The 26,409-nt window shown below is 35.8% G+C and overlaps 1 protein-coding gene across 1 annotated transcript; it reads left to right on the forward strand.

Moving 5' to 3' along the window:
• Window positions 1-7: 7 nt before the first annotated feature.
• Usp16 (ubiquitin specific peptidase 16) lies at window positions 8-25,244 on the forward strand. Its single transcript, XM_047563753.1, is given in 21 exon segments — window positions 8-216; window positions 3,351-3,451; window positions 5,035-5,213; window positions 8,344-8,447; window positions 9,638-9,741; window positions 10,650-10,834; window positions 11,348-11,434; window positions 11,436-11,444; window positions 12,405-12,535; window positions 12,831-12,918; window positions 13,918-13,996; window positions 15,282-15,373; window positions 15,734-15,790; window positions 16,378-16,554; window positions 18,274-18,643; window positions 18,646-18,933; window positions 20,165-20,259; window positions 21,141-21,159; window positions 21,162-21,226; window positions 24,264-24,420; window positions 24,516-25,244. Coding segments are annotated over 20 exon segments (2,472 nt in total). The 5' UTR covers window positions 8-216; window positions 3,351-3,390; the 3' UTR covers window positions 24,641-25,244.
• The last annotated feature ends 1,165 nt before the right edge of the window (window positions 25,245-26,409 follow it).

Raw genomic sequence — 26,409 nt, forward strand, 5'->3', positions numbered from 1 at the left:
TGGTCTACGCGCAGGCGCGCATTAACCAGCGTCTGCGCCTGCGGACCCTGGGACCGAGTCGCTTCCCATAATGCCGCGTCCCGGAAGTTGCGGCTTTCTAAGGGGCACTGTAGAATCGACTCTGTTGCTCTCTATTCGTCACCGGGAGGAAGACGGAGCCGGCTGTGTAGCCGAAAGGCCCATTAGGAGATGCAGTTATGGGCGCTGTCATCGTGGGTAAGTTTGGGGCCCACCAACTCGCGACCACCACTTTCCCGAGCTCCTGCGCTCGCAGAGCACGGGTTTTTCCGCCCAACCGTGTTCTCCCTGGAAGGCCCCTGAGCATGTTACGCTGTCTTTTCCGGGGCCACGTTCTCATTGGCTTCATGTCCCGTCAGTTCCCGGAGCTGACCAATGAGTTCCTGGTGCTGGCGTCCTTGTCGACCCGCGGACCCCGAGATTCCCCCGTGGGTGGGGAGCAGTTGGAAGGGGAGGGCAGAGAAAGGGAGGAGGCGTGGTGGCCTCCGGGAATGTGGGTGGGCGGCTGGCTAGCTAGTGGGAGCGCCTGCCGAGTGGGGCTGGGTTTGTAGCTGCGTCCTTTCGGTTAGTGAGAAGAATAGGATCTGTCACCTATCCGGGTGAATACTTCTAGGAGAGGACTAGTTTTCGCAAAACTCGAAAGCCTCGTTTAATAAAGACCTGCTGACGAGAGTTTTCCACACACTTAAATTTGTAATGGAAGCGAGTAGGCAGAGGAAGACCGGGAGGGCACAGGGAAGGGAATTGGATTAATATGAGACGTGGTAGAACTAGCTCTGATTTAAAATTTCATGAGGTTCTGTAAAGAGTAAGTTGGCTAAGACGCTAAAACCTAAGACTCAATTGAAAAAATCTTGTAGCTTTATTGATGTTTTATAGCTGATGACAGTATTTTCTTCTCATGACTCATTAGTTGCCTTTATAGTTGTCAAAACTTTACTGGAGCTCTTAAGTGACCCCCTATGTCCTTTACCTGCAGCAATTAGGATTCGCCTTTCAAGTGTTCCTTTGGAGTGTGAGCTACTGCAACCAGATATACTAGTGCTGTCTTCACTACTGCAGACTTCTGACTTCTTCGTTCTCCCTTTTCTTTTTCACCAGAACTTGTTCGCTTCCATTCTTATGTACTTACCTTTGCACATTGTAATCATCCTTTATGCCTCAGGTACTCTTCTATTTTTTCATTTTAACTGAAGAAGTATTTCATGAGGACCTACTGTATACTAGCACTATGCTAGATGTTGTAGGTAACTCAGAAGTAATGCCTGGAACTGTTTCCTTTTCCTACAATTTCACATTGTCGAAAGAAAAAATGATATGTTCAGGTTAAAGATTTAAGAAACAGTCCACTATAGTATCTGATAAAGGGACAAGATGAATAGTGTACACTACAGATACTGGGGAAGTTCAGTGGAGAGGTTTATTTAAAGTGGAAATGTTGACTGAGACTTCATTAAAATGGAAAGCTTGGAGGATTGGTGAGATTTTGGATCAGTAGAGAAAATGTCTCAGAAATCAAAGGCACAGAGGTGGGGGCAAGGTGCTTTGGAGTAGGTGCTACTGTAAAGTTGAACTTGGTTGGAAGGGACAGTCTTGGAACCCAAAGATCTTTGTTTTAGTTACATTTCCATAACCCTGTGTTCTTTGACTATTCTGAGTGTCTTCCCTTAGTGAAATGCCCCCATTTAAAGGGTTGTGAAAATCATATGTAATATCTATGAAGGACTTTGAAGATCAAAGGCACCATGTAATTACAACTTCAGGTAGTGGCTTTTTTGTGTGTGTGTGTGTGAAAGAGTAATGAGAGTCAGGATTGTCAAAGCATTTGGGGAAAATTATAAAAGACTATACCTGTAAAGTTGAGGAATATGGATTTGGAAACTATTAAAGGCAAGTCAAGAGAGTGATGTGATTAAAAATGGCATTATTGGAAAACAAATCTGATATTGGAATGCAGCATAGATTGGAGGGAGTTGGATTGGAGGCAGGAACTTGGGCACTATTTTTTCTAAGATCTACAATTAAATAAACATCTTTAAGTTGAGGAAAATTACATAAAATATGCCTCCTTTTTTATATCCTAATATACTTTTGTGTTCCTTTGTTGGTTCATTTTGTAAGCATTTTAGATTATCCTTGGAAAATATAATTATCAATTGTAGCTTTCATATTTTATATAAACCTCTTTGTATTACCTTCAGTTACACTAACCCATCAAAAGCCAAAAAGGGGAATACTTCTAATACTCTAATCCAGTTAGAGCACCTGCTTTGCATGTGTTAGGTTCTGGGTTTTATCCCCAGTGTGCATATGCACGTGCAAGCGTGTACACACACACACACACACACACACACACACAGTAATGAGAAATGTTTTCTCTAGGCCCTAATTTGCCCTAATTTCCATTTATATGATCAGAATTTTAATGAACAGTTCAGGTACAATACCTCATATTCATTTAAGAGGTTTGTCACTAACAAATTATTTTAATGCATAAAAATATGACTTTTCAAAGTTACTAATATTTTAAAGTTAGAGCTGTGTGATTTTTTCATCATTTTTCATGTTTTCTAATTTTGAATTGTTGATTAAAATGATGAAATTTGATGTGCAGCCATATTTGCCTTCCAAAGTGATTTTGGCAATAATATTGTAATGTAAATAGTTGAGAATTAAATGGTAATCAATTCTTATTTAGCTAACACCTATCGGAAATTCTGGTGCAGAAAAATGCATCACTTTCTATATCCAGGTTTGAAATTATTTTGTAAGATTTCTAACTTCATTTAGGAAGTTGCTTTCAGAATTATTGTTTAAGAAAATTTTTATATTTTTGCTGTACCAGGGATTGAACCCAGGACCTCATGCATGCTAGGCAGGTGTTGTACCACTGAGCTGCATCCCCACCCCTTTTTATTTTTGAGACATGGTCTCACTAAGCAGTCTGCTCTTGAATTTGTGATCCTACTGTCTCAGCCTCCTGAGTGGCTGGGATTATAGGTGTGCGCTACCATGCCCAACTGAGAGCTTTTAATTTATGTGGTAAGGAGTTAAATTTCTAATAGTGTCAAGTGTTGAGGCTTTTCAGGTTCTGTGTATGAAGCCTGAGGCTCTCCCCTGATCTTTACATTTATTGAAAGCCTTTTACCTTTGCTAAGAATCATTTTCCCAAGCTATTAAAAATAGGGATGATACTATCCCATCTACTTTTTGTAAATTATAAAGTGTGATAGACATGTGAAATATTATATATGACTTAGCTATATTTCATTGTTCTAGAGCAATATAAAACATTTTTTTCTTGGTCAGTCTAACTTTATCTTGTTTTCTAGATTGTATTTTGTGTCAGTAAGTAATCCATAAAGTGCCAGCATGGGAAAGAAACGGACAAAGGGAAAAACTGTTCCAACTGATGATTCCTCTGAATCTTCAGGTATATTTCACTAATTTAATCTTTAACCTTATATTCCTAAAAGGATATTTTAACATATAAAAATAGATCAACGTATATATTATTGTTGTGTAATCTGCATTGTAACATTTACGTCTGTAAGTCATTTAATAGTCTTCTGTGGCATTTTAGTAGCATATTATTCCATTGACATAAAGGGTCACAAGTGCATATTTCATTATTTATTCTCTACTGTTACACACTTAAGTAATTTTTCACTTTTTACTGTTATGAATGGAATAGTAATGAACATCTTTGTTGTTAAATATCTGTACACATCTAATTATTTTCTTAGTATAGATTCTAGAATTGGAATTGTTTTGAATCAAAGTATAAATACTTTCAAGGCTCTTTTGATCATGTTGCCAAATTACTATCCAGAAATGTGTTACTAATTTACACGCTCCTTGCAGCATAATCAAGTGCCCATTTCCTTGAAGGTTCACCAGTGTTGGTTGGTTAGTATCATTTGTAAAAATCGTTGCTAATTTGGTAGTTCAAAAGAGTAGTTTTTCTTCTTTGGCGATTGGGATTAAGCGGTTTTCCTGCATGATCTCATTTGTTTTATATTTCTCTTGGTGAACATTCATTGATCATAAAACTAGTTGTGCTACTTGAATAGTTTCTAAAACTCCAGTGTCCCTGAAACAATGAAAACCCTTTAGAATGGCTTGTAAAACAATTTATTCATTTGATCCCAACATGTATTCTTTCTGGGTGATTGTGAGGATTAAATGAGATATTGTATGTAAAACACTTAGCACAGCTTATAGGATGTGTGGAGATTTTTACTACTATTAATATATTCTAGGACTACAGATGTTACCTCGTGAAAATTTTGGAGACTTTAGCTGCCTCTTCTTGTGATGCTATAGCATGTTTTGGAAATTCTTATAGGTTAATTCATTTAGCTTTGTTCCTACCAGAATGTGAGCTGTTCAAAAGAGAAGAGATGTGGCTTGGTCACTTTTAGGTTCCCTGATATCTAGCATAGTGCCTGGCCTGAAGTATGTGTTGTGTTAATTGAATGGGGGACTTTCTCTCCAACTTCCATAAGATAAAGGAAATCAAATACGATAAAGGGTCGTCTTTTATTTTTTTATTTTTTATTTTTTGCAGTGCTGGGAATCGAACCCAGGGCCTTGTGCTTGCAAGGCAAGCACTCTACTGACTGAGCTATCTCCCCAGCCCCCCAGAGGGTCTTCTTTTAAAGAAAATAGCCAAATAAATTAATTTGTAGGGGTGGTAGTGATTATATTTAGAACTTTAAAAAAAAGCAAATTTCAAATTTGTACAAGATCTCTTTCTTGGAGGCTTCGTGGTACAATACTTGCCTAGGCGTGAGACCCTAAGTTTGCTTCCCAGTACAACCACCACCAAGAAGAAAAAAAGAAAAAAAAATGAAGAAGTCACATAATCATCATAATATTCAAATATCAAACAAGATTTTATGTTTTTGATTGTTTATAGGGTAAATTCAGTTTTGAAGTTTGAATGAAAAACTAAGTTTTGACATTAATAAAAATCTATTTTTGGCCTCATTTTTTTATTATTTGTTTTAATAGAACCTATATGTATACACATTAGAAAAGGATTGGAACAAGGTAATTTGAAAAAGGCTTTAGTGAATGTGGAATGGAATATTTGTCAAGACTGTAAGACGGACAACAAAGTGAAAGATAAATCTGAAGAAGAAGCAGAAGAAAATCCTTCAGTTTGGCTATGTCTTAAATGTGGCCATCAGGTATGCTTACATTTTATCAATATGGGATTTTAGAAAACTCTTTGAACTCGTTTTAGAAGGTATTATCTAAAAGTACTATATGGCTAACTAGGATGAAAGCCTGTTCTCTGGGGAACTGATTTTGAGAGTATGATTTGTATGTTGGCAGTTTACTGGTGATTGTTCTCAGAATTAGGAAACAGGGTTAGACTGAGGGAGAAGTTAAATGACTCCATTGCACCTGGTCTTCACCTGACTATAGTGAACACTGGCCTTTGAGACATGTCATGAATCAAGGCAAGGAAACTTTATATCTGTGCAAAGACCTTTATGGTGGTGACCTGACCCTGGAGAGAAGTAATAATCATGAGCAGGTTCACATCCTTTGCGTTGAGGATAATTCCTGGGGATAGATGGACTTTGCTGTGAGCTCTCATCAGGCCACATTCCAGGCTGTTGTGGGGGGTGGGGGGATGAGTACTTTGGTCTTGATGGTGAGTGTGTATCTGCCTGTACATCACTGTGTCTATAACATCGGATCACAGGGATTGCCATGGTATTAAACATCTGACTCTCAGTTAGTCCTAGTGATGGCAAGTTATGTTTATAGGAAATTGGAGTACTAGGCAAGTCTTATCATGAAGGTACAAGAGGAGGCAGAGAGCCAATTTACTTTTCCAAATTTTTTAAGTTGAAAAATTTACTGAAACATTTATAGATTCAACATGTAATCCTAAGAAATAATAAAGATTTCTTAAACATTTGGCAGTTTCTCCCAGAGTTAAAATTTTATAAAACTAATGTAATATCACCACCAGGATTTTGATAGTGATGCAGTCCACCAAATTCAATTAGATTTCCTAACCTTACTTCTTCTTCCATTTGGTTGTATATGTATATGTGTATTATGTTCAGTATATTTTGTTACCTATATAGATTCGTGTATCCACCACCACAGAGTATTGAATAGTTCTAATGTTGCACAATTTCTTGTTTGACTTTTGTAATACTTAACAGCCTTACTGCCAGTGTCTCCCTAGGCCCAGACAAACACTAATCTATTTTCTCAATTTCTAAAATGTTATATAAATGGAATCATATAGTATGTATCTTCCAGCAGTTGTAGAGTTTCTAGTCTAATTCCCGGATCATCCATCCACTTTGAGTTGACTTGTGCAGGGCGAGAGGGATCTAGAGTCTTTCTTCTACATATGGCTATCTAGTCTTTCTAGCACCATTTGTTTAAAAGGTTGTCTTTTCTTCAGAGTATGTTTTTGTCATGTTTCAAGGATCAGATGACTGTATCTGTGTGGATTGTCTTTGTGTTTCTATTCTGTTCCATTGGTCTATGTGTCTCTTTTTGTGCCAGTAACATAGTTTTTGTTACTACAGCACTGGAGTGTAATTTTTTTTTTTTTTTTTTTTTGGTGCTGGGGATTGAACCCAGGGCCTTTTGCATGTGAGGCAAGCACTCTACCAACTGAGCTATATCCCCAGCCCTTCTATAGTGTAGTTTGAAGTTAGTCCTTTTTAATTTTTATTTTGAGACAGGGTCTTGTTAAGTTGCTTAGGGCCTCACTAAGTTGTTGAGTCTGGCCTAGAACTTGCAATTCTTCTGTCTCAGCATCCTGAGTCACTGGGATTGTAGTGATTGCACCTGGCCAACACCTCCCCCCCAACCCCCTGCTTAGAATTGCTTTGGCTATTCTGGTATTCTTATTCTTCTAAATGAATTTTAGGACTTTTTTTTCGGTTTGTGAAGAATGAAATTGGTATTTTGATGGGGATTGTGTTGAATCTGTATACTGCTTTGGATAATGTGGGTATTTTAACAATACGAATTCTGCCTATCCATGAACATGGGAGGTCTTTCCATCTTCTGATGTCTTGTTCTACAATTTTCATTGTAGAGATCTTTTTCTTCCTTGGTTAGATTATTTCTATTTTTTTTTTTTTTTTGGAGGGGGGCTATTGTGAAGGGGATTGATTCCTGATTTCCTTTTTAAAAAATTCATTATTGGTATATAAGAAAGCTCTTGGAGCCAGGCATGGTGGTGCATACTTGTAATCCCACAATTTGGGAGGCTGAGACAGGAGGATCTCAAGTTCAAAGTCAGCCTCAGCAATGCCAACGCACTAAGCAACTCAGTGAGACCCTCTCTCTAAATAAAATACAAAATAGGGTTGGGGATGTGGTTCAGTGGTTGAGTGCCCCTGAGTTCAATCCTAGGTACTCCCCCCACTGCCAAAAAAAAAATAAAGTTGTTGATTTTTGTATGTAGATTTTATATACTTGGTGGATTGTTTAATGAATGCTTAACAACCACCTCCCATGTGCTGTTTTCTTTGCTAATAGAATAATTCTGTCAGTTTGAGCCTTTGAAATTTATAGTCCAGGGGAAAAGGATATAAACATTTAATAATCCTAAAACAAAATAGAAAATAAGGAACACCACCAGCAATTTGCATCATGTTTATACAAGTTTGTTTATAGGAAGAATCCAGTATTTTTTCATCTGGGAGGAGGGGACTTTTGAGCAAATTCCTAAATAGTGGGTGGGATTTGGTCAGGATTACTGATAAAGGATTCTAGTACTAATGGAATAACACGGAAAAAATCCTACAGTTGTGAAAATGCTGGGTGTGTTTTAACTGGTAGTTGATATGTAAATGTAGAAATTAACATTGGAAAGATAAGTTGGGATCAGAGGGTATCAGTTCATTAGGAGTTTAAGAGAGCAATTTGTAATCTTTGAATTGTATATGAATAGAACTTTGTTTTAGGAACATTGAACGAAAAATTGAGTATGTGACGAGGGAGACTGAAATGAAGAGAATATTTGGGAGGCTGTTAAGCGTCCAAACCAGATATGATGATTTACTGTGTTAGTGTGGTTATTTGGGAAGACAAATAGGATAGGAAGAGTACTTTTAATGTATGGTTTTCTAACCTCCATCTACCATAAATTTTCTCAGTTGCTTATGGATATGTAATTTTTAACAAATCCAGACTTTCTAGAGTTTAACATTTTATTTTCAAAATTGTAAGACTGACAGAAGTTCTTGAGACACTTCTGTATGCATGACCAATTATGAATGCTCCTCTTCGTGAATTTTTGTTGCTTTGAGGTTTATGATTTTGCTTCTCTAGGGCTGTGGCAGAAATTCTCAGGAGCAGCATGCTTTGAAGCACTATATGACACCAAGATCAGAGCCGCACTGTCTGGTTCTCAGTTTGGACAACTGGAGCGTGTGGTGAGTGTCAGTTCCTGTGTACGTTATGTGAAATACTGGGAATGAAATTGTTTGAAGCTGTTTAAAGAGCAAGAAAAGTAAACTCTTTGTAGTATTTGTTTACCATCACAGAAGGCTAGAGAATGTTATGAGATGCTTTTGTTAGTATTGTACACATGTAAAAATTGTAGCAAATAGAAAATATAGGGCTCTTTGCCCTTTGGTATTTTTTACTTATGAGATTATAAAAGATGGTGGGTTGTTTTAAGTTTAAAGGTTACAATGCTAAGAAGAAATTTCAGATAAGTGAAAATAAAGTAAAAATTTGGCCATGAATTCTATGAAAATAAACGTCAGACTGGTATGTGTTATTTTCTGGATTTTAACATCTTTAAAACAGATTTTTACTTCATTTAGAACAATTTTCACAACTGTGAACATCATTTGTCAGTTGTAAAATTTGTTTATTTTGTTGGTATAGGTCTGTAGTTAAATTCTGTGTAGAAATTGAATTATGTGTATTTAAATTATGTCTAGAAATGACTTTTGACCTTAATATGATAACCAGTCCAGTAAAATGTCTGGAGTTTTTAATAGTATATTTATGTAGCCATAGTTCTGGCTAACTTTATTAATAATAAATGAGATTTAATATGCCTAGTCTTTAATGGGCACAGTGGCACAGGTCTGTAATCCCAACAACTTGGGAGGCAGAGGCAGGAGCTTTACAAGTTCAAGGCCAGCCTCAGAACTTAGTGAAACCCTGTCTCAAATAAAATAAAAAGGACTGGAGGTGTGGCATAGTGGTAGAGCACCCTAGGTTTAATTCTCAGTACCATATAGAACATGCACATACAAAATATGCATAATCTTCTTCAGGAAAAGATTTCATGCATGTACGTGTGTGTGGTACTGGAGATTGAACCCAGGGTACTCTACCACTGAGCTCCATTCCCAGCCCCTTTTTCTTAAATTTTATTTTGAGGGTCTCACTAAGTTGCTAAGGTCGCCCTTAAACATGAAATCCTCTTGCCTCTGCCTCCCAAGTCCCTTGTGCCACCACACCCAGCTGAGAAAACAGAGTTTTCATTTTCAGTTGTTTTAATAGAATAATTTGGCAGTACATACTTTGGGTTTCAGAAGTTGTCATTTTTCTCTCCCTTTTTTGGTTGTCAGTTTATCATTTTTCTTCTGTGATTTTTTGGACACAGGTGTTACCTCTGTGATAATGAAGTTCAGTATTGTAGTTCAAACCGATTGGGCCAAGTGGTTGATTATGTTAGAAAACAAGCTGGTAATGTAACTCCCAAGCCAGGTAAAATAATGTTTCTTAATAGATACTGTAATGTTGATATATGTATCTGCATAATAATATATTTATTATGCTACCTAGTATTACATACAGCTGAGTATGTTAGTTGTGATTGATTTTAAACTCTGAAACTATTTTTGATACAGAATGTAAAATGTTGAAAACTTATACCATTATGAGGTGTTAAAATGAGAAGCATTATAGCATTGTGAGAAATGACTAGTTATTTGTGACGAAGGTCTGGATGGAGGTAGTGGGCAGTCCACCCTGCTCCTCTGAATTTGTGGGGTTACTGTAGATCTGCTGTATACAATATTTAGGTGTTATACTTTTAACAAAGTGTTAGTGGGTCTGCTAAATAAAATAAAGATTTGTACCTCCTTCTAATGATCAGATATGTCTCAGTTTCTTCATGGTAATTAGATTAATTGATTTGACATATAGCATTTGCTTTAGGCTTATTTTTTTTAGATAGTTGTGGTCACAGATTTCTTTGTCAGATCTAGAGTTGTTTGTTTTTAACTTGAGTTATTTGAGTTTTGGCCCATAGAATGAATTGTTTTAAAATTTTATTCTATATCCACATTGTTTACTCTTGTTTGTTTTTTGTTCTAATTTCACAAGGTAAGTAATGTTCATTTGTAGGAAATCTTTATGTACAAAAAGGGGAAAATTTATATGAAAATACATCGTTTGTTTTCATTTGTCAAACATATGCTTATGTCTCTTTTGAAATTTGTTTATTCATTCTTTTTAAAATAATTTACCTACACTTATTAGATAATGCTTAAAATCAAATTGGTGACAATGACATTAGGTAAAAATCACCAGTCCTAATGCTCTGTTCCAAGTATAACTTTGAATTTGATGAGGATATATTACATATTTTGCCACATTTTTTTCTTTTTAAGCAGAGAAGGATAATGGGAACATTGAACTTGAAAATAAAAAATTAGAAAAAGAGAGTAAAAATGAACAAGAAAGAGAAAAGAAGGAAAACACGACTAAAGAAAATCCTCCCATGAATTCTTCCCAAATAACCGTGAAAGGACTCAGTAATTTGGGAAATACATGTTTCTTCAACGCAGTTATGCAGGTGCCAGTGTCATTTTTACCCCCTTTAAAAAACCTTTACCCTGTAGGGCTTGTTATTTATAGTATCGGGGTTTTCCCCCTGTGAAATTTTTCTGTGCATTCAACATAACTCAAGTAATTTATTATTGCGTGTTTATTGCGTGTTAGTAAAGCATTGTGGTGAGCACTGGGAGTGATGGGATTTTAACGCGATCATGGCCCCTGCCTCTTGGAGCTTGCATTTGGGCCAGGGAATCCCGGATAATCTCTATAGAAACAAAAATGTAATTAAAAGTGGTGGTAAGTGGTGACAAGAGAATAGTGGTGGGAATGTAGGCCAGGTACTTCTACCCAGGTGATGAAGGAGAATGTCCCTCTGAAGTGATGAGTAAACTCAGAACTGGATTTTAGCCAGAGTGGGGAAAGAACTGGTCATGACTTTTCATTTCAGTGTTGGTTTTGAATGCACACTTAAGAAATATTGAATGAATTAATTTGCCTTTATGTAATTTCCCTTTTCCATCCTGTATTATAGAATTTGTCACAAACACCAGTGCTTAGAGAGCTACTGAAAGAAGTGAAAATGTCTGGAACAATTGTAAAAAGTGAACCACCTGATTTGGGCACTAACAGTATGTACTTTAAAAACACTTTTATAAGCAAGTTTTCTCTGCGAATATCTATATTCTGAATTGTTTCAAAGAATTGAGACTCTTTTCTACATTGTTTCTTTGTTTTTGCTTTTGTTTTTATTTTGTACTTTTTGTTTTTTCCCTTGGATGCTACAAATTGAACCTAGGCCTTGGATATGCTGCCACTGAGCTATATCCCCAGCCCTTTTGTTTTTAGTTGACACTACCAAATTAAACATGTTCAGGCTAATGGAATTTATGAGGAGATTTTACACTGTGAGCTAGTGCTCTGCTTCACTTTTGGCAATGTTGATATTTGTGCAATTCTAGTTCTGCATTTTGTTCTTAATATCTTTTTTTATCCCTGCCTCACCTTGGTACTGGGACTCAAACCCAGCCTCACACATGCTAGACAAACTCTTTACCACTGAGCTAATACCCCCAGCCCTTGTTTTTAACATCTTTAAAGTGGTCTGTAGTCAATGAATTCATTTTTATTATTTACATTTTGCTTTAACTTTTTCAGTTCCTTGGAAGTAAGTTCCTGATAATCTAAAACTAAAATAGAGCTGAATTCTTCATAAGATGGTCTTTTACCATGAAGTGTGTGGTATGTGTATGTGTGTGATGGTGGGTATTGGGGATTGAACCCAGGGATATTGTACCACTGAGTGAAATCCCCAGCCCTTTTTATTTTTTATTTTAAGGCAGTGTCTCACTACGTTGCCTAGGCTGACTTCAAATATATGTCCTTCTTCAAATATATGTCTTCTTTCTGAGTCTCTGGAATTACAGACATGCACCACTGTACCTGACATGTTTTTGTATCTTTTGATATACCTTTTAGACTTAAATAGGGCAGCTCTATCAGGAACTTGGTAATATATGTTAACTAGTTACATTTGGGTAAAGTGATTTTAAAATTTGACTGAAAAATGTAATTTTTATTTCCACATTCAGGAACCCTTAGAAGTAAACCTTGAGCCCCCAGGTCCTCTTACCTTAGCCATGAGCCAGTTTCTTAATGAGATGCAAGAGACCAAAAAGGGAATTGTGACACCTAAAGAACTCTTTGCTCAGGTCTGTAAAAAGTGAGTATCCACTCAACTGTGCCTTTAATGCATCAGTAAGATGCTGAGAAATAACTTAAAAAGTTAATGACATTAGAGTCAACCCAGTAAATATATATACTAAATATAATTTACTTCTGAATTTCAAGAATTGTACTTTATGTGATAATTAAATCTGCCAAGGGCATTATTAGACTAAACAGAAATTTTGAAAAAACCAGAACACTCTGATATTAGGATATGATCCTAAGGTCTCTTAAAAATAACTTCATGTTTTAGTAGACTCATTGTTGCTTTTCTTTTCTTTTTTCTGCAGAGCAGTGCGGTTTAAAGGCTACCAGCAGCAAGATAGCCAGGAGCTACTTCGCTATTTATTGGATGGGATGAGAGCAGAAGAACACCAAGTTAGCATATTATGACCATCATATTTTATAATTCCATCTCATGAGCTTGTCTGCCATTTGCTATTTTAAGGGTTACCAAGCAATGGAAGCTAGTCATTGAGGCTATTATACTTTTAAATTTTTTCTGTACTGGCTTTTTCAACCAGTGTTTTCTTCATTAGAATAAATCAAGATAATTAGAAATGATTCTCTTTTTCATGGTGCTTTAGTTTACTTGATGTTTATAGCAATGTTGTTTTTCAAGGGTCCTATTGTGCTAACCTCTACCAACAGATATTTCTCCCAACCCAGTTCTCAGTTGCAGCATACCTTTTTCTGAGTGTGTTTAATACAGTTTTTGAATGTGGGAAGCATTTTCATTTTATAAAACTTAGGAAACTTCTGTTGCATTTAGAAAATTTGTTACCAGGATGTAAAATAATGTATTTGGTGATGTGAATACACTAATCATCGTGATAGTAATGGTGATAGCAACTTATACTAATACTGCAGTTTCGTGGAGCACTGTTCTCTGTTTTATTTGAATTAATTACCTTAGTTCTCACAACCAATCTATGAGGTAGGTGCTCTTATTATTTTCTCATTCCATAATTCTGAAGCTAGGGTAATAGAGAAGTTCAGGTCTCAGCCAGTAATGGTGGAGCTGAACATCTAGTTCTGGAATCAGTCCCTGTAGCTGTCATGCAAACACTTTTCTAGGACAGTACATTTCGATGTCTTTCCTAAGGAGGTGGGCATGCTTTGAAAAGCTTTGGTTTGCATAGATTTAAGGTCTTGAAATAATAAGACAGTTCCTTTATTCAGGGGTTAGTGATTGCTTAAGAGGCATAATTCTTTTTGGCTCCTTGAATTAATTTTGAAAATGTGATTTTGGAAATATTAACTTTTATTTCAGTAAATCTGGGGAGCTACATCTTGATCCTTTCTTGATTACATATTTTCTAAGGAAATTAACTTTAAAATTTAATAGTATATATATATCCATTTTATTACTTTTAGAGAGTGAGTAAAGGAATTCTTAAAGCATTTGGTAATTCTACTGAAAAATTGGATGAAGAACTAAAAAATAAAGTTAAAGGTAATGTCTAACTTTTTGAACTAAAACACTATAGTTGAATTCCTCTGTACCTTAGGACAAGATTGCTGACACTTGTATTTCAAATCCACAGTTATTAACATATAATTTCTCTACATCACTGTTGATTTTTAAAAATTTACTCCATAGTGAATATTTTTAAAAAAATTAACTTCTGGTATATTTTATGCATTATTACAGTGAAATTTATAAAGATAGAACTAAGATGATATCATAGACTTATTTTTCAAAAACATAGAATTACAATTAACAGTAATATATGAATCACACTAATATTAGTTGTCAGTATTTGTTTATTAATTATAGAGCCAACTTAGTTTTTATTGTTGGGTAACCCGTAAGGATTTAGGACAGGTCTGTCCAGTCAATCTTACTCTGGTGATGGAACTCTTCTATAGGCTGTCCTGTATAGAAGCTACTAGCTACGTATGGCTCTTGAGCACTTAAAATGTGAAAGGTGAAACTGAAAGAATGAATTGATATTGAATTTTAATTAAGTTTAAATGGCCATAAGTTACTAAGGGCTACTTGTATTGTAAGCTTAGGTTCCAATCAACTCTTAACTCTGCCTCCTTGGTACCCTGGTGAACCTGGCCAGTAATGGAGAATTGTGGCTGCTGGCACTATTATTATAAAAGTATGTTTCTATATAAGGTGGACACTTATCATTTGAATAATGCATATAATTTGCAAACACTATTTGGAAAATTAAGTGTTTAGGTAAAAAAATTATGTCACCTTATATTAAGCTTATCAAGATTATTTCTAGGAACTTAGAAAAATCAAAAGGGAGATTTCATCTGAATAGTTTCCTGAAGTTTTTTTTTTGTTTGTTTTTAAGTATAAAAGTAGTTCAGTTTTAGAGTTTATAAAGCAAGTTACATGCATTTTCTCTCCCGGTTTGCTATCACAGTATCTTTCATCAGCAAATCAGTGAATGTTAGAATTAGACATTCATCTTCGTCTGATCTGCTTGCTCATCAATATCTCCAGAGATATTAGTATATAGAAAGTTCTACTGACTAAGAGATCATGTTTTTTCCTTATTCATAAAAAGTGATTGTGTTCAGTTGTGTTATGTCCAGAGGTAGGGTATATGTTCTGTGGACTTCTGTAGCATACAGATAAATAATTAATTATGAATAGGGAAAAAAATTATGGGATAAGAAAATTAAAAATAAAATTTTAGAGTTAGCCAGTAAATAGTTTTACCTTTTCTTATTTAATTAATTATGTAAAAGTAATCATAAACTTTTTTCCTCTACAGATTATGAAAAGAAAAAATCAATACCAAGTTTTGTGGACCGTATCTTTGGTGGTGAACTGACTAGTACAATCATGTGTGATGAATGCAGGACTGTAAGTGAACATAGTGTGTGCTGTATTTATTCATTAATGTTTACTGACAACAGTTTATTGTTCCCTTCACAAACAGAAATCTCTAACTTCATAGGATATTCTTTGTTAAACTATCCAAACGTGTATGACTTTTTGCTGGAGAATGTCAGCACTCCTAAAATTTGAAGAAGTTGCTTTAACCTTTCAATTTATTTCCACTAACCCAAAGTCCTCAAGATTGTGTATTTTTTTCGTTTCATATTTTCTTAACCTTTTTATTAAAAACTAGTCCCTTTTCACCCAAATGGAGAGAATCTTAATATATAATGTTTAATGTGAATTTCTTCCTTCCTTTTACGTTTTCTTTTTTGTTTGGTTAAGGTCTCCTTGGTTCATGAATCTTTCCTTGATTTATCTCTCCCAGTTTTAGATGATCAGGTAAGACTATGAAATTTATTTTGTTGAAGTACATTTTTTGCTTCTGTTAGATTTTATGGGGGAAGAAACCTTGTCATCTTTTTCAGATTTATATATTACTAGTCCATGGAGAATTTTTTCCCTGTGAATTAGGGGTCCTTGCCTTATAACGTAGTGGTTAAAGTCATACCACATTTACTTTATTCTCTCCTTCTCTGAGACTATCATTTATTTACAAGGAAAGAAAAGAATTAAAAGAAGTACATATGGTAGGTTATATAAATAACTTATGACAGAAAAGGCATTTAGAAATGGACTTACAATGTGATTCAGCATGTAGCAAATAACATCCATTATATTCCTTTCTATTACACTTAGATGTGAGGTTCCTTTTTGTCTGTTTGTTAGCTTTTTTTCTCAGTATGTGAAGATTGCTTTCTAGTGTGTGAGATGAATGCATTTAGTCCTAGGCATGTTTTCAAATATTGTGGAAGTAAAACTATTATAAAATTGAAATAGAAAAATTTTAGGTAACATGAATTTTCTTTCAACCACCAAATGGTAGTTGTAAATTTTGGTACTGACCCAAATTTTCTCCGTATTTTAAGAGTGGTAAGAAAAGTATAAATGATAAAAATCTGAAAAAGACAATGAAGGATGAAGATAAAGACAGCGAGGAAGAAAAAGATAATGACAGTTACATAAAAGAAAGAAATGATATTCCTTCAGGAACAAGTAAGCACTTACAGAAAAAAGCAAAGAAGCAAGCCAAAAAGCAAGCCAAGGTGTGTAACTGGGAAAATGCATGCTTTCTTATTTTACATTTTGAACTACTTTGTTGTCTGAATTTATTTGACAGTTATAGAATTAGCTCATTTAGTATTATCTGCAGGGAAATTGCTTTGAGTGTATGTGAGGAAAAGTTGTATTTTTTAATCTGGCATTATGTGTGACAACTGTTTTTATAAACTTAGTTCATTTTCAACTTTGTTTTTTGAGTTGTTAACACTTGACATTTACAAATTTTAAAAAGTATAAAGATCCACAGTAACCTAAGTAACCTACTACTATCCTTTTATGACACAGATAACTATTGTCTTTAGTTTTCTACATATCCTTCTGGAATTTCTTTTGGAAATATGAGGAAATACAAATAGTGTTGAACTCCCTCCTCCCCCTTTATTTATTTATTTTTTAGTAAAAACACTGTTCTGGGCCTGTTTTTTCTTAGCTTATATCTAGTTAGATTCTTGGATTCCTTTCCATTTCAGGATAGAAAGTTTCTTCATTTTTCTTTTCAGTTGCATTATTGTTTTTTTCATGGATATATCATAATTCATTTAGCCACTTCTCTTTTGATTTAGGTTGTTTCTAGTCTTTGCTGTGATGGTCATTGCTACAGTGAATAATCCTGTATTTATATCACCTATAGGGTAAATTTTGAGAAGAGGGATTGCATTTGTAGTTCTAATAGATATTTCCTAGTTGTCCTTCACAAAGGTACCAGTTTATATTCACACCACCACTTGTTTCTTCTGATTTTGATAGCAGCGTGCTGTCAGACTTCCAGATTTCTTCTAGTCTAGTAGGTGGAAAATATTATCTCGCTGCAATTTTATTTTGCATTTGTTTTAGTATAAATTAGGTTAAGCATATTTTCATATTTGAGAGCCATTTATGTTTTCTTTTTTGAATTTTTCTTCCATTTTTCATTTGTGTATTCCTCTATTTTCCTGACACGTTAGAGTGTTTTGTGTTTTCGTGTGCTGCTCTTCATCTTTCTGGTGTTATAGGTTAGCCTCACAGAGACTATTCTTTCAGTTACAGCAAAAAATGCTATCAGCTCAGGGTCTTTAAATATTCAAATAACAGGAATTTTGATGAACTGTCTTTGTTTTTCTCAAGAGGAAAGGCTACAAAGACAGAAAACAAAAAAACAATGATTTTAGGGGGACAATCCTTAATTGTCCTTTACACATGTGTCCATGTGGCCTCCTTGCTTTTTCATTAACTTTGGCATCCATTTTTCTGTCCAAAGCAGTTCTGTACTTACACATTTTTTCAGTCTGTTCTTTATCTTAGTGAAAACTTGGCCAGATAATCATAATCATAAGTCATATGAATACATCTTTCTGCTGTGAAAATTGTCAAATCCACTACATGGTGTAATTCTTGGGTTTAACCGTTGTGTTCTGCCTAGATCGCATCTCTTAAAAAAAAAAATCATATTTGCATATTTCTATTTCCCCAGTGGAACAATTTTTTTGATTGTTTCTGATTTCATATAAAGATCTTTTCTTCATAATTTACTTAAATCCTGATGGCAAAGAAACTTTTATAATGAGATTCTGATAGTGAAGTCCTCCTTATTGAATTATTTTTGATCAATAAATAGCAAAACTTGATATGGTACATGTGCCCTCTTGTCTTCCTGTCTCTCCATTTCTTTGTCTCTCCACCCCCCCCCACCTTTTTTTTTTTAATGTTTTATACTCCTTTTACAGAACCAACGAAGACAACAAAAAATTCAAGGAAAAGTTCTTCATTTAAGTGATATCTGTACCATTGACCATCCTGAAGATAATGAATGTGAGGCTGAAATGTCACTTCAGGAAGAAGCAGAAATTAAATCCAACCATATTTCACAAGAGGAAGTTACACATAAAAAATTTTGTGTTAATCAGAAAGATGTGAATGGCCAAGAAAAAATGATAGAAAATATAAATGACAATCAAAAGTCCATAGAGGAAATAGACATTAAAAATGTCAACATGGATAATGATCTGGAGGATTTGGCATCATCTCCCTCTGAATGTACTAGGAATTTAAATGGTAGCTTTCTGAAAGAAAGTAATGGAGAAGTGGACATTTCCAGTGATTTCAAAACCTTAACTTAAATGCTGTTCTTCAACCTGATGAAATAGATATAGAGATTCTGAATGACAGTCATACTCCTGGGACAAAGGTATATGAGGTTGTAAATGAAGATCCAGAAACAGCTTTCTGTACTCTTGCAAATAGGGACACTTTCAGCACTGATGAGTGTTCAGTTCAACATTGTTTATATCAGTTCACCCGTAATGAGAAACTTCGAGATGCAAATAAACTGCTTTGTGAAGTATGCACACGGAGGCAGTATAATGGACCAAAGGCAAATACAAAAGGTATTTAGATTTTTTCACTGTAAATAAAATTAATATTAAGGGTACCTTTTGCACTGTATAGGTAGAGTACTCTTCTGTTGTGATCTTATCAGGATTTGGGATGACATGAATAAGTTTTAGTAGAAGAATCAGACAAATTTTATTGAGGTGACTAGCATTCTGTGACATTGCAGCAGCAGTAGTTAAGTGGGACAGCATACTGTCCAACACCTCTCCCTGAGGGTAAATCATCCCACTGGAATGCTGTCACCATGGCCTCCTGACAGATAGTGATTGTTTCCTTGCATCTTCAGCTCCCTGTCAGCACTCAGGAAGTCCTCCTTGAAGTTTTCAGTGTACTTATGTGATGTGACTAGTGCAGAGTACCAGAATGACGGTCCTTTTGTACAGTTTGTGTCAAAAAAGAAACAGACATTGACAATTCCCCTTCTCTTCCTCCCTTTCCCTTTTTTATTTTTTTAAGTTCAGTATGTGGGATAGGAACGAATTCCTGAGGACTTTTACTAAAGTGGTTGAATTGTTTTAAAATCCTAGCTTTTTATTTATTGACATGTAGATATAAAAAGTAAATTGTGTTGCTTTTGTAGCATTTTTATTTGATTTAGAGAAGGCATTGGCAAACTAAGGTTCATGGGCCAAATTTGAGCATCTACCTGTTTTAGCTCAGATACTATATCTGAGCTAAAAGATAGTTTTCTTTGGTTTGGTTCTTTTTTTGTGGAGGGAAATGCACCAGGCCAAAAGTGCATTGCCAAATTGATGATGTTCCACTTTAAAAAAAAATGTATGAGAACAAGCTTATATTGGGATTGAACCCAGGGTCTTGGGCATACTCCTGAGGTTCCCCACCATTAAGCTGTTCCTCTAGCCCTCAAAAATGTTTTTTATAAATGAATATTTGTAAATTATGTGATGAAAGGGAACAGCCATTTTGAACTCTAACAAACCAAAATGTTGTATGTCATCTAAACTAATTTCATTCTTCTCTTTAATAGAAGTGCACTCAGATTCAATTATTAAATTTTTATTTCATCCATAAAATTTTATGGGAAGATTTTTTTCAAATAAAATATCTAGAAAATATCCTTGGATTTTTGCCTCTTGATCCAAAAACCTAAAATATTTAATATCTTTCTCTTTACAGAATTTTGCTGATCCTTGCTTTAGATATGTGAATGCTTTAGAGGTTAAAAATGATCTTTCACATGCTAAAATTTGTCCTTTTCTCTAGGTGAAAGGAAGCATGTTTACACCAATGCCAAAAAGCAGATGCTAATTTCCCTCGCTCCTCCTGTTCTCACTCTTCATTTAAAGAGATTTCAGCAGGTACTATTTGTTACCCCAAATTTGTTTTAAATATATAATTTTTACTTTGTTATTGTTTTGATATATTAATATGTTTCTTTGGTTTTCTTTTGCCCTTGTTTTTCCTTAATTCTAACATCAAAGAAATATGAGTGTGTGTGTGTGTGTCTGCGTGTGTAATACATATATGTGGGCAAGATGAGGTGCTTGCCAAAGTGGAAGAGGCATTTAGGCACAGTCCTCCCTCAGTTTTATTAGAACTTACGCTGCTCTTCTTTGTATAATTAGTATCTTGTTTATACCTTAACTTCAAATTAAAAAAAGACAATGTAATACTTAAATCTCACATGCAGGAATATTATAATAAATTTGTGTATGCCGTTTTATTTTTACTAACCCTTGATGAAAAGATATCAATATTTTGGACTTGCATCATTTGGTGACCCTGTCTTTTCTTGCAATAGCAGTATAACTTTCAAATTCTGTTCCAAACTTCTAATCTGACTTTTATGGGTGATTAAGGCAGAAGCATTCAACCTGGAAGTTGTAATCCTCCTGTTGCAGCCTCCCATTCCTGGGATTACAGGCTTGTGACCACTCTGCCTGGCCCAGCTTTCTTAATGTATTGGGGGGGTGTTTACGTGTTTGTGTGTGTGTGTGTGTGTGTGTGTGTGTGTGTGTGTGTGAGAGAGAGAGAGAGAGAGAGAGAGAGAGAGAGAGAGAGAGAGAGATGCACTTAGCAAAAACAAACTAACTTGGGTTCAAGTAGTGGTCAGGAAGAACAGTCTTCTAAGATTGAACCAGGATAGATGCTGCTGTTCTTTGGACATCAGAGTGGGGGAATTACTTAGCATGTACAGCATTCTAGGGTAAGAACTGAATTTGTTATTCTTCTCTTTTAGGCTGGTTTTAACCTACGCAAGTTAACAAACACATTAAGTTTCCGGAAATCTTAGATTTGGCTCCTTTTTGTACCCTTAAATGTAAGGTAGGTGAGCAAGAGTGGTCTTTTTAGGCAAATTCTTTAAAGTGAAATCAGTTTAATATGGTCCAGTGTTCAGATTATTATACTTAGAACAGGTATGGACTTAATCCAACATGTTGACCATGCCTGAACTAATACTTAAAGTAAAAGTTAGTGTGATGAGTCAAAATGAAATGAGTTTTTCAGGCATAAATCACAACAGGAACTAAGGCATAGCAGTGTAGAATAGTGTGCAGGGACAGGCAATGTTAGCAGTTCTAGAGCTTACAGAAGGTATAGGCAAGCAGGGAAATGAAGCCTGAGAGGTGAGATAGCCATGAGGAGTTTCATGGTGAGGAACTTCTTAGGTATGCAAGGGGAAACCTTGAGGAGTTTAAAGCAATGGGGTGACGCAGGTTATGTGTTGACATGGAGACTGGATTTTAGGAGGGAAATTCTAGATAGGGAAGTGAATTAGGAGCTGTTGAATTATTCAGTCAGTGAGTATTGAGGCTTCAAGTAGGGCAAGGGAAGGGAAGAGTGAAGGAATATTTCAGGATACAGCAACATTAACCACTTCGAATTGCTTGGTGCTGAGACAGAGGCCTTTACTAGATACTGGGGTGACTCTTGGAGCCTATATGAATAGGCAGATGGAGTGGTTATAAATTGAGGGTAGGAAATATGAGAAGAGCAGGTTGGGGGCAGGGGATATAGCTCAGTTGGTAGAGATTGAACCAAGACCCTGGGTTCAATCCCAAGCACTGCAAAAAAAGAGAAGAGCAGGTTGGGAGATGGGTCAAGGACAGTGAGTTCAGTTTGGATACAGTGTCAGTCAGATGGCTTTGAAATATTCGTGTGCTTTTGTTGAGGAAGCATGTCTGAAGCCCAAGGCAGAGAGGTTAGGGCTGGAAATAGACGTTTGGAAATCATCATGTAGGCAGTGATTAGAAGTGAGATGGGATCCCTTGTATATAGCCTGAAGAGAAAGATGAGGTAGCCAAGGGCAGGGCTTCTGAGCACCTGAGTGAGTAGGGCACAGGTAGGAGAGGACACATTCTGTGTGAAACTTAAAATGATGAGAATTTCCTTCCTCCCAATTAAAATTCTGTAAGAAAGGTGTGATTTCAGAGTGGGTGAGTAGAGTAGTTGTAGTTATTGTTATCACCACAGGACTAGGTTATTTTAGCTGTTAAGTGGAAATACCTCTCATTACTTTTGAATACAGCGTTACCAGGAATCCATCTTTTGCCTAAAATACCACTGCCCTGTCCTTAGGTTTCAAGGAAAGGACCAAGTGTGACCTCAGTGTCAAGAATATCAGAAAGGGGTTGAAAACTACGGATTAGACAGTACAGAGGTCACACTGTGGATTTTCAGAACAGCTGTGGGAACTTCAGTGTTTTATGGAGATCAAGTATGTGTATATGTTAGAGGCTTTGTTGAAAAGGAAAAGTGGTAGGTCAGTGAAGATTTTTTAAAAAATCTCTAAAAGTAGGTTTGTAGGCCTAGAGGAAAATCCAGAAATTGAAGGTACTAGAGGAAGAGAAGAGGGTTGGGCCGAGACATTAAGTTGGAGTTTGGTCTTTGAACCTAAGGGAGAAGATTGTTTTCCTGAGAATGGAGTTGGGCAGGGTGTCTCAGTTTTCCTGAAGTGGGAGGTGAGGTCAATAAAAAAATAAAGATTGGGGATAAGGAGAGGCAAAAAGACAGTGGTGAATAGTTGGGTCCATTGCTGTGGAAGACATCCATGAAGAATCAGGTAGCTCACACATGCTCTAAGTTCTCACACTTTCAGTTTGTGCATAGGAAATCACCTGGGAATCCGATCTATAAAGTGATTTTGTAGGTCTGGAGTAGTGTCTGAGAATCTGAATTTTTAATAAATTCTCAGGTGGTGCTGCTTCTGCTGTTTCACAGACATCTTTTTGTTTTGTTTTGTTTTACTGAGGACTGAACTCAGGGGTACTCAACCACTGAGCCACATCCCCAGCCCTGTTTTGTTTGTATTTATTTAGAGACAGGGTCTCACTGAGTTGCTTGGGCCTCACTAAGTTGCTGAGGCTGGCTTTGAAATCAGGATCCTCCTGAGCCGCTGGGATTACAGGTGTGCTCCACCACATGCAGCTTTACAGACCTCTTGAATAGCAAAGTGTGTATACTGCATATGGTAATGATGACAAGTTTCACAGGCCAGGATAAAATGAGGATTAGGTGATCCTGTTAGCTTAAATAGTACAGAATAGCTGAGGTGAGAGTTAAAGGAAAAGAATTATGACTGAGACTAGAAGATTAATAAGATTCTGAAGTTGAACAGTTTTAAGTGATATCTAAAGCTAGAATCTAGTCCTGACCATGATGATCAGCCAAAATGGAATGGCAGTGAAAATTCTGAAGGTCACCACTGAACACTGAAATCTCTGGAAAACTGACAGGATTGAGTGAGGTAAAAAGTTCTTTGGTGAATATGGGGGCATAGAGGTGAATTTAGTGACAGTACTACTCTTGAGGACTTTTGTTACAAGAGAACATAAATAGAATAGCCTATAATTGGCCCTTGCCTTAGTGAATGTTTGTCCTTATTGTTAGCCCTGTGGCATATGGGATCTTAAAAAGCAGCCTCTGGTCTGGGTGGGGAAGGTGAGCAGTTTGTGCTTCTGTCCCTAGAGGGCATTGAAAATGTGAGAGGTGGTTTTTGATACACAAATGACCTTGCTATTTTGTTAAGAACTTATATTTTGGGTGAGGACTAGGTAATTATCCTAGCTCCTAAAGAAACTTTGGCAAGTTCAGTTACTTAGTATCTGGGCCAGTTAACTGAATATATCAGCGGCTCATGGCTATGGTTTCAGTAGCAGGGAAACAGTAATGGCAACTTTCTGATAAAAACAAGTATCTGTGTGCTGAGAAGAGGTAGGGGAGAAAATAGTTAAGTTCTGACTCACGAATAGTTTCTACCTTCTCAAAGGCTGAAGACTCTATGTGTTAATATAAACTTGTTTGCAATAATACCTGTACAAATGGAACTAGAACTAACTTTTGATTCCATTTGATTTTAAAGAATGTTGCAGAAGAAAACACAAGAGTACTATATTCCTTATACGGAGTTGTTGAACATAGTGGTACCATGAGGTCAGGACATTACACTGCCTATGCCAAGGCAAGAACTGCAAATAGTCATCTCTCTAATCTCGTTCTTCACGGAGACATCCCACAAGGTAAGCTGTCCTAGAAAACGTAGGCATTAAGCAGATTATAGCACAACCAGATAGTAATTAACTTGAATCTTCCCATTTATATTTCCTCTTGACAGATTTTGAAATGGAATCAACCAAAGGGCAGTGGTTTCACATCAGCGATACACATGTGCAAGCTGTGCCTACAACTAAAGTTCTAAACTCACAAGCATATCTCTTATTTTATGAGAGAATACTGTAACCATAACAAAATGTGCTTTCTCTGAAAACACAATTGTGGCTTTTTTAATGGCTATATTAGTAACAATAAAAAATTAAAGACTATAAATCATGTTCACTTAATACAAAGTACCTGACAAAGAAATGTTTATTTAAGTATCAAAGGAAACACTTAAAAATTCAGTGTTTTTTTTTTTTTTTTTTGTATTGTCATAGTGGTTTTTATTCCTGCTTCATTTCGGAAAAGAAAATATTAATTATTTAAGTCCGCTGTGCTTAATGTTTGGGTGGTGGATCATGACACATCAATAAAAACTGACTTACCCCCAAAACTTGTTTTATTACTTAGATTAAGTTGCATTGACTGCACTAGATAACATTTAAAAAAATAGTTTAAGACTGGCTAATGAAATTGTATTACACTGTGTTAATTTTATGAGCAGAGACATTTGGCATAATTTCACAAGCACAGATGTATATGGCTGCAGTCGTATACAGTTGGGAGAAGTGTAATTCTTTCAGTGCCACTGAGTGTACATAAGCTGTTATTTGCTGTTACCAAAGGTAAACACTTAGGACAAACTGAGCCAGTCTCCTGCCTAGGATTGTAATTTGGGGTACCAAGTACCCTTTTATGTTAGCTAGTCAGAGAAAGCAAATAAATTACTTTTTAACCCAAGCTAGCCAGTACTGTTACTTGCAACCTGGAAAGGTTTAGAACACCAAGCCTGTTCCATTTTAGAATTGATGAACAACGAAACCTTCTTGTATCATTCTTAACCCTGATGAGTTTAAGAACCAGTCAACCAAATTGTTTTATAAAATGCCTTTTAGCTAGGTGCAGGCTTGTAATCCGTGCCTTAAAGCTGAGTCAGGAGGAACACAAATTCAAAGCTAGCCTCAGCAACTTAGTGAGACCCTGTTTCAAAATATAAAAAGGGCTCAGTGGTAAAGCACCAAATGGGTTCACCCAAAAACAATACCAAAAAATACCAAAATTTTTTGAAATACCAAAAATAGTATTTTGAAATACTATTTAAGGGCCTCTGTCACCAATACATGTAATAGCATATCCTATAAAAATAAATTAACCTTTTATACATATTCTTTGCCTTTTCAACACTCCTTACCGATCTTAAAGAGGATGTGCTTTGTGAAAATATTTGCCTACTATTGACATCTAGTTCAGGAATTGGCAGACTTTTCCCCATCAAGGCTCTGATGGTTAAAATTCTATGCTTTCTGGGCTCATTTGGTCTGTCACAATACTCAACTTTGCCATTCCCTTGTGGAAAGTGGCGGTTGACTGTACAGGTGTGACTGTTCTGAATTAAAAAAAAAAAAAAAAAAAAAAAAAATCAAGCAGCAGGCCATACAAGGGAAGGAGACCCCTATACACTTGTTAAGTGACTTAAGTCTCACAGCTACTGTGATGACTACATTAAGTCCCATTGTCCTAAATGTGTAACACCTATAAAAATTTGTAAGTTGAGCAACAAAAAAAAAAAAAAAAAAATCACTTATGGTAACATTTGAAAACACTGATTTTATATTTCTTTTGAGAAAGTAGGCAAATGATCAAAGGGTTTGAAAATATGAATTTCAAAAAAATATTTTTTTAGTTGTCAATTATTTATATGCGGTGCTGAGATCTGAACCCAGTGCTTCACACATGCTAGGCAAGCACTCTACCACTGAGTCACAACTCCAGCCCCGAAAATGTGTATTTCTCTCTCTATATATATAAAAATATAACAAGATATGCAAGTTCTAGATTATAATCGCCAATGT

The sequence above is a fragment of the Sciurus carolinensis genome, chromosome 9 (assembly GCF_902686445.1).
Source record: "Sciurus carolinensis chromosome 9, mSciCar1.2, whole genome shotgun sequence".
In the NCBI taxonomy this organism is placed as follows: Eukaryota; Metazoa; Chordata; class Mammalia; order Rodentia; family Sciuridae; genus Sciurus; species Sciurus carolinensis.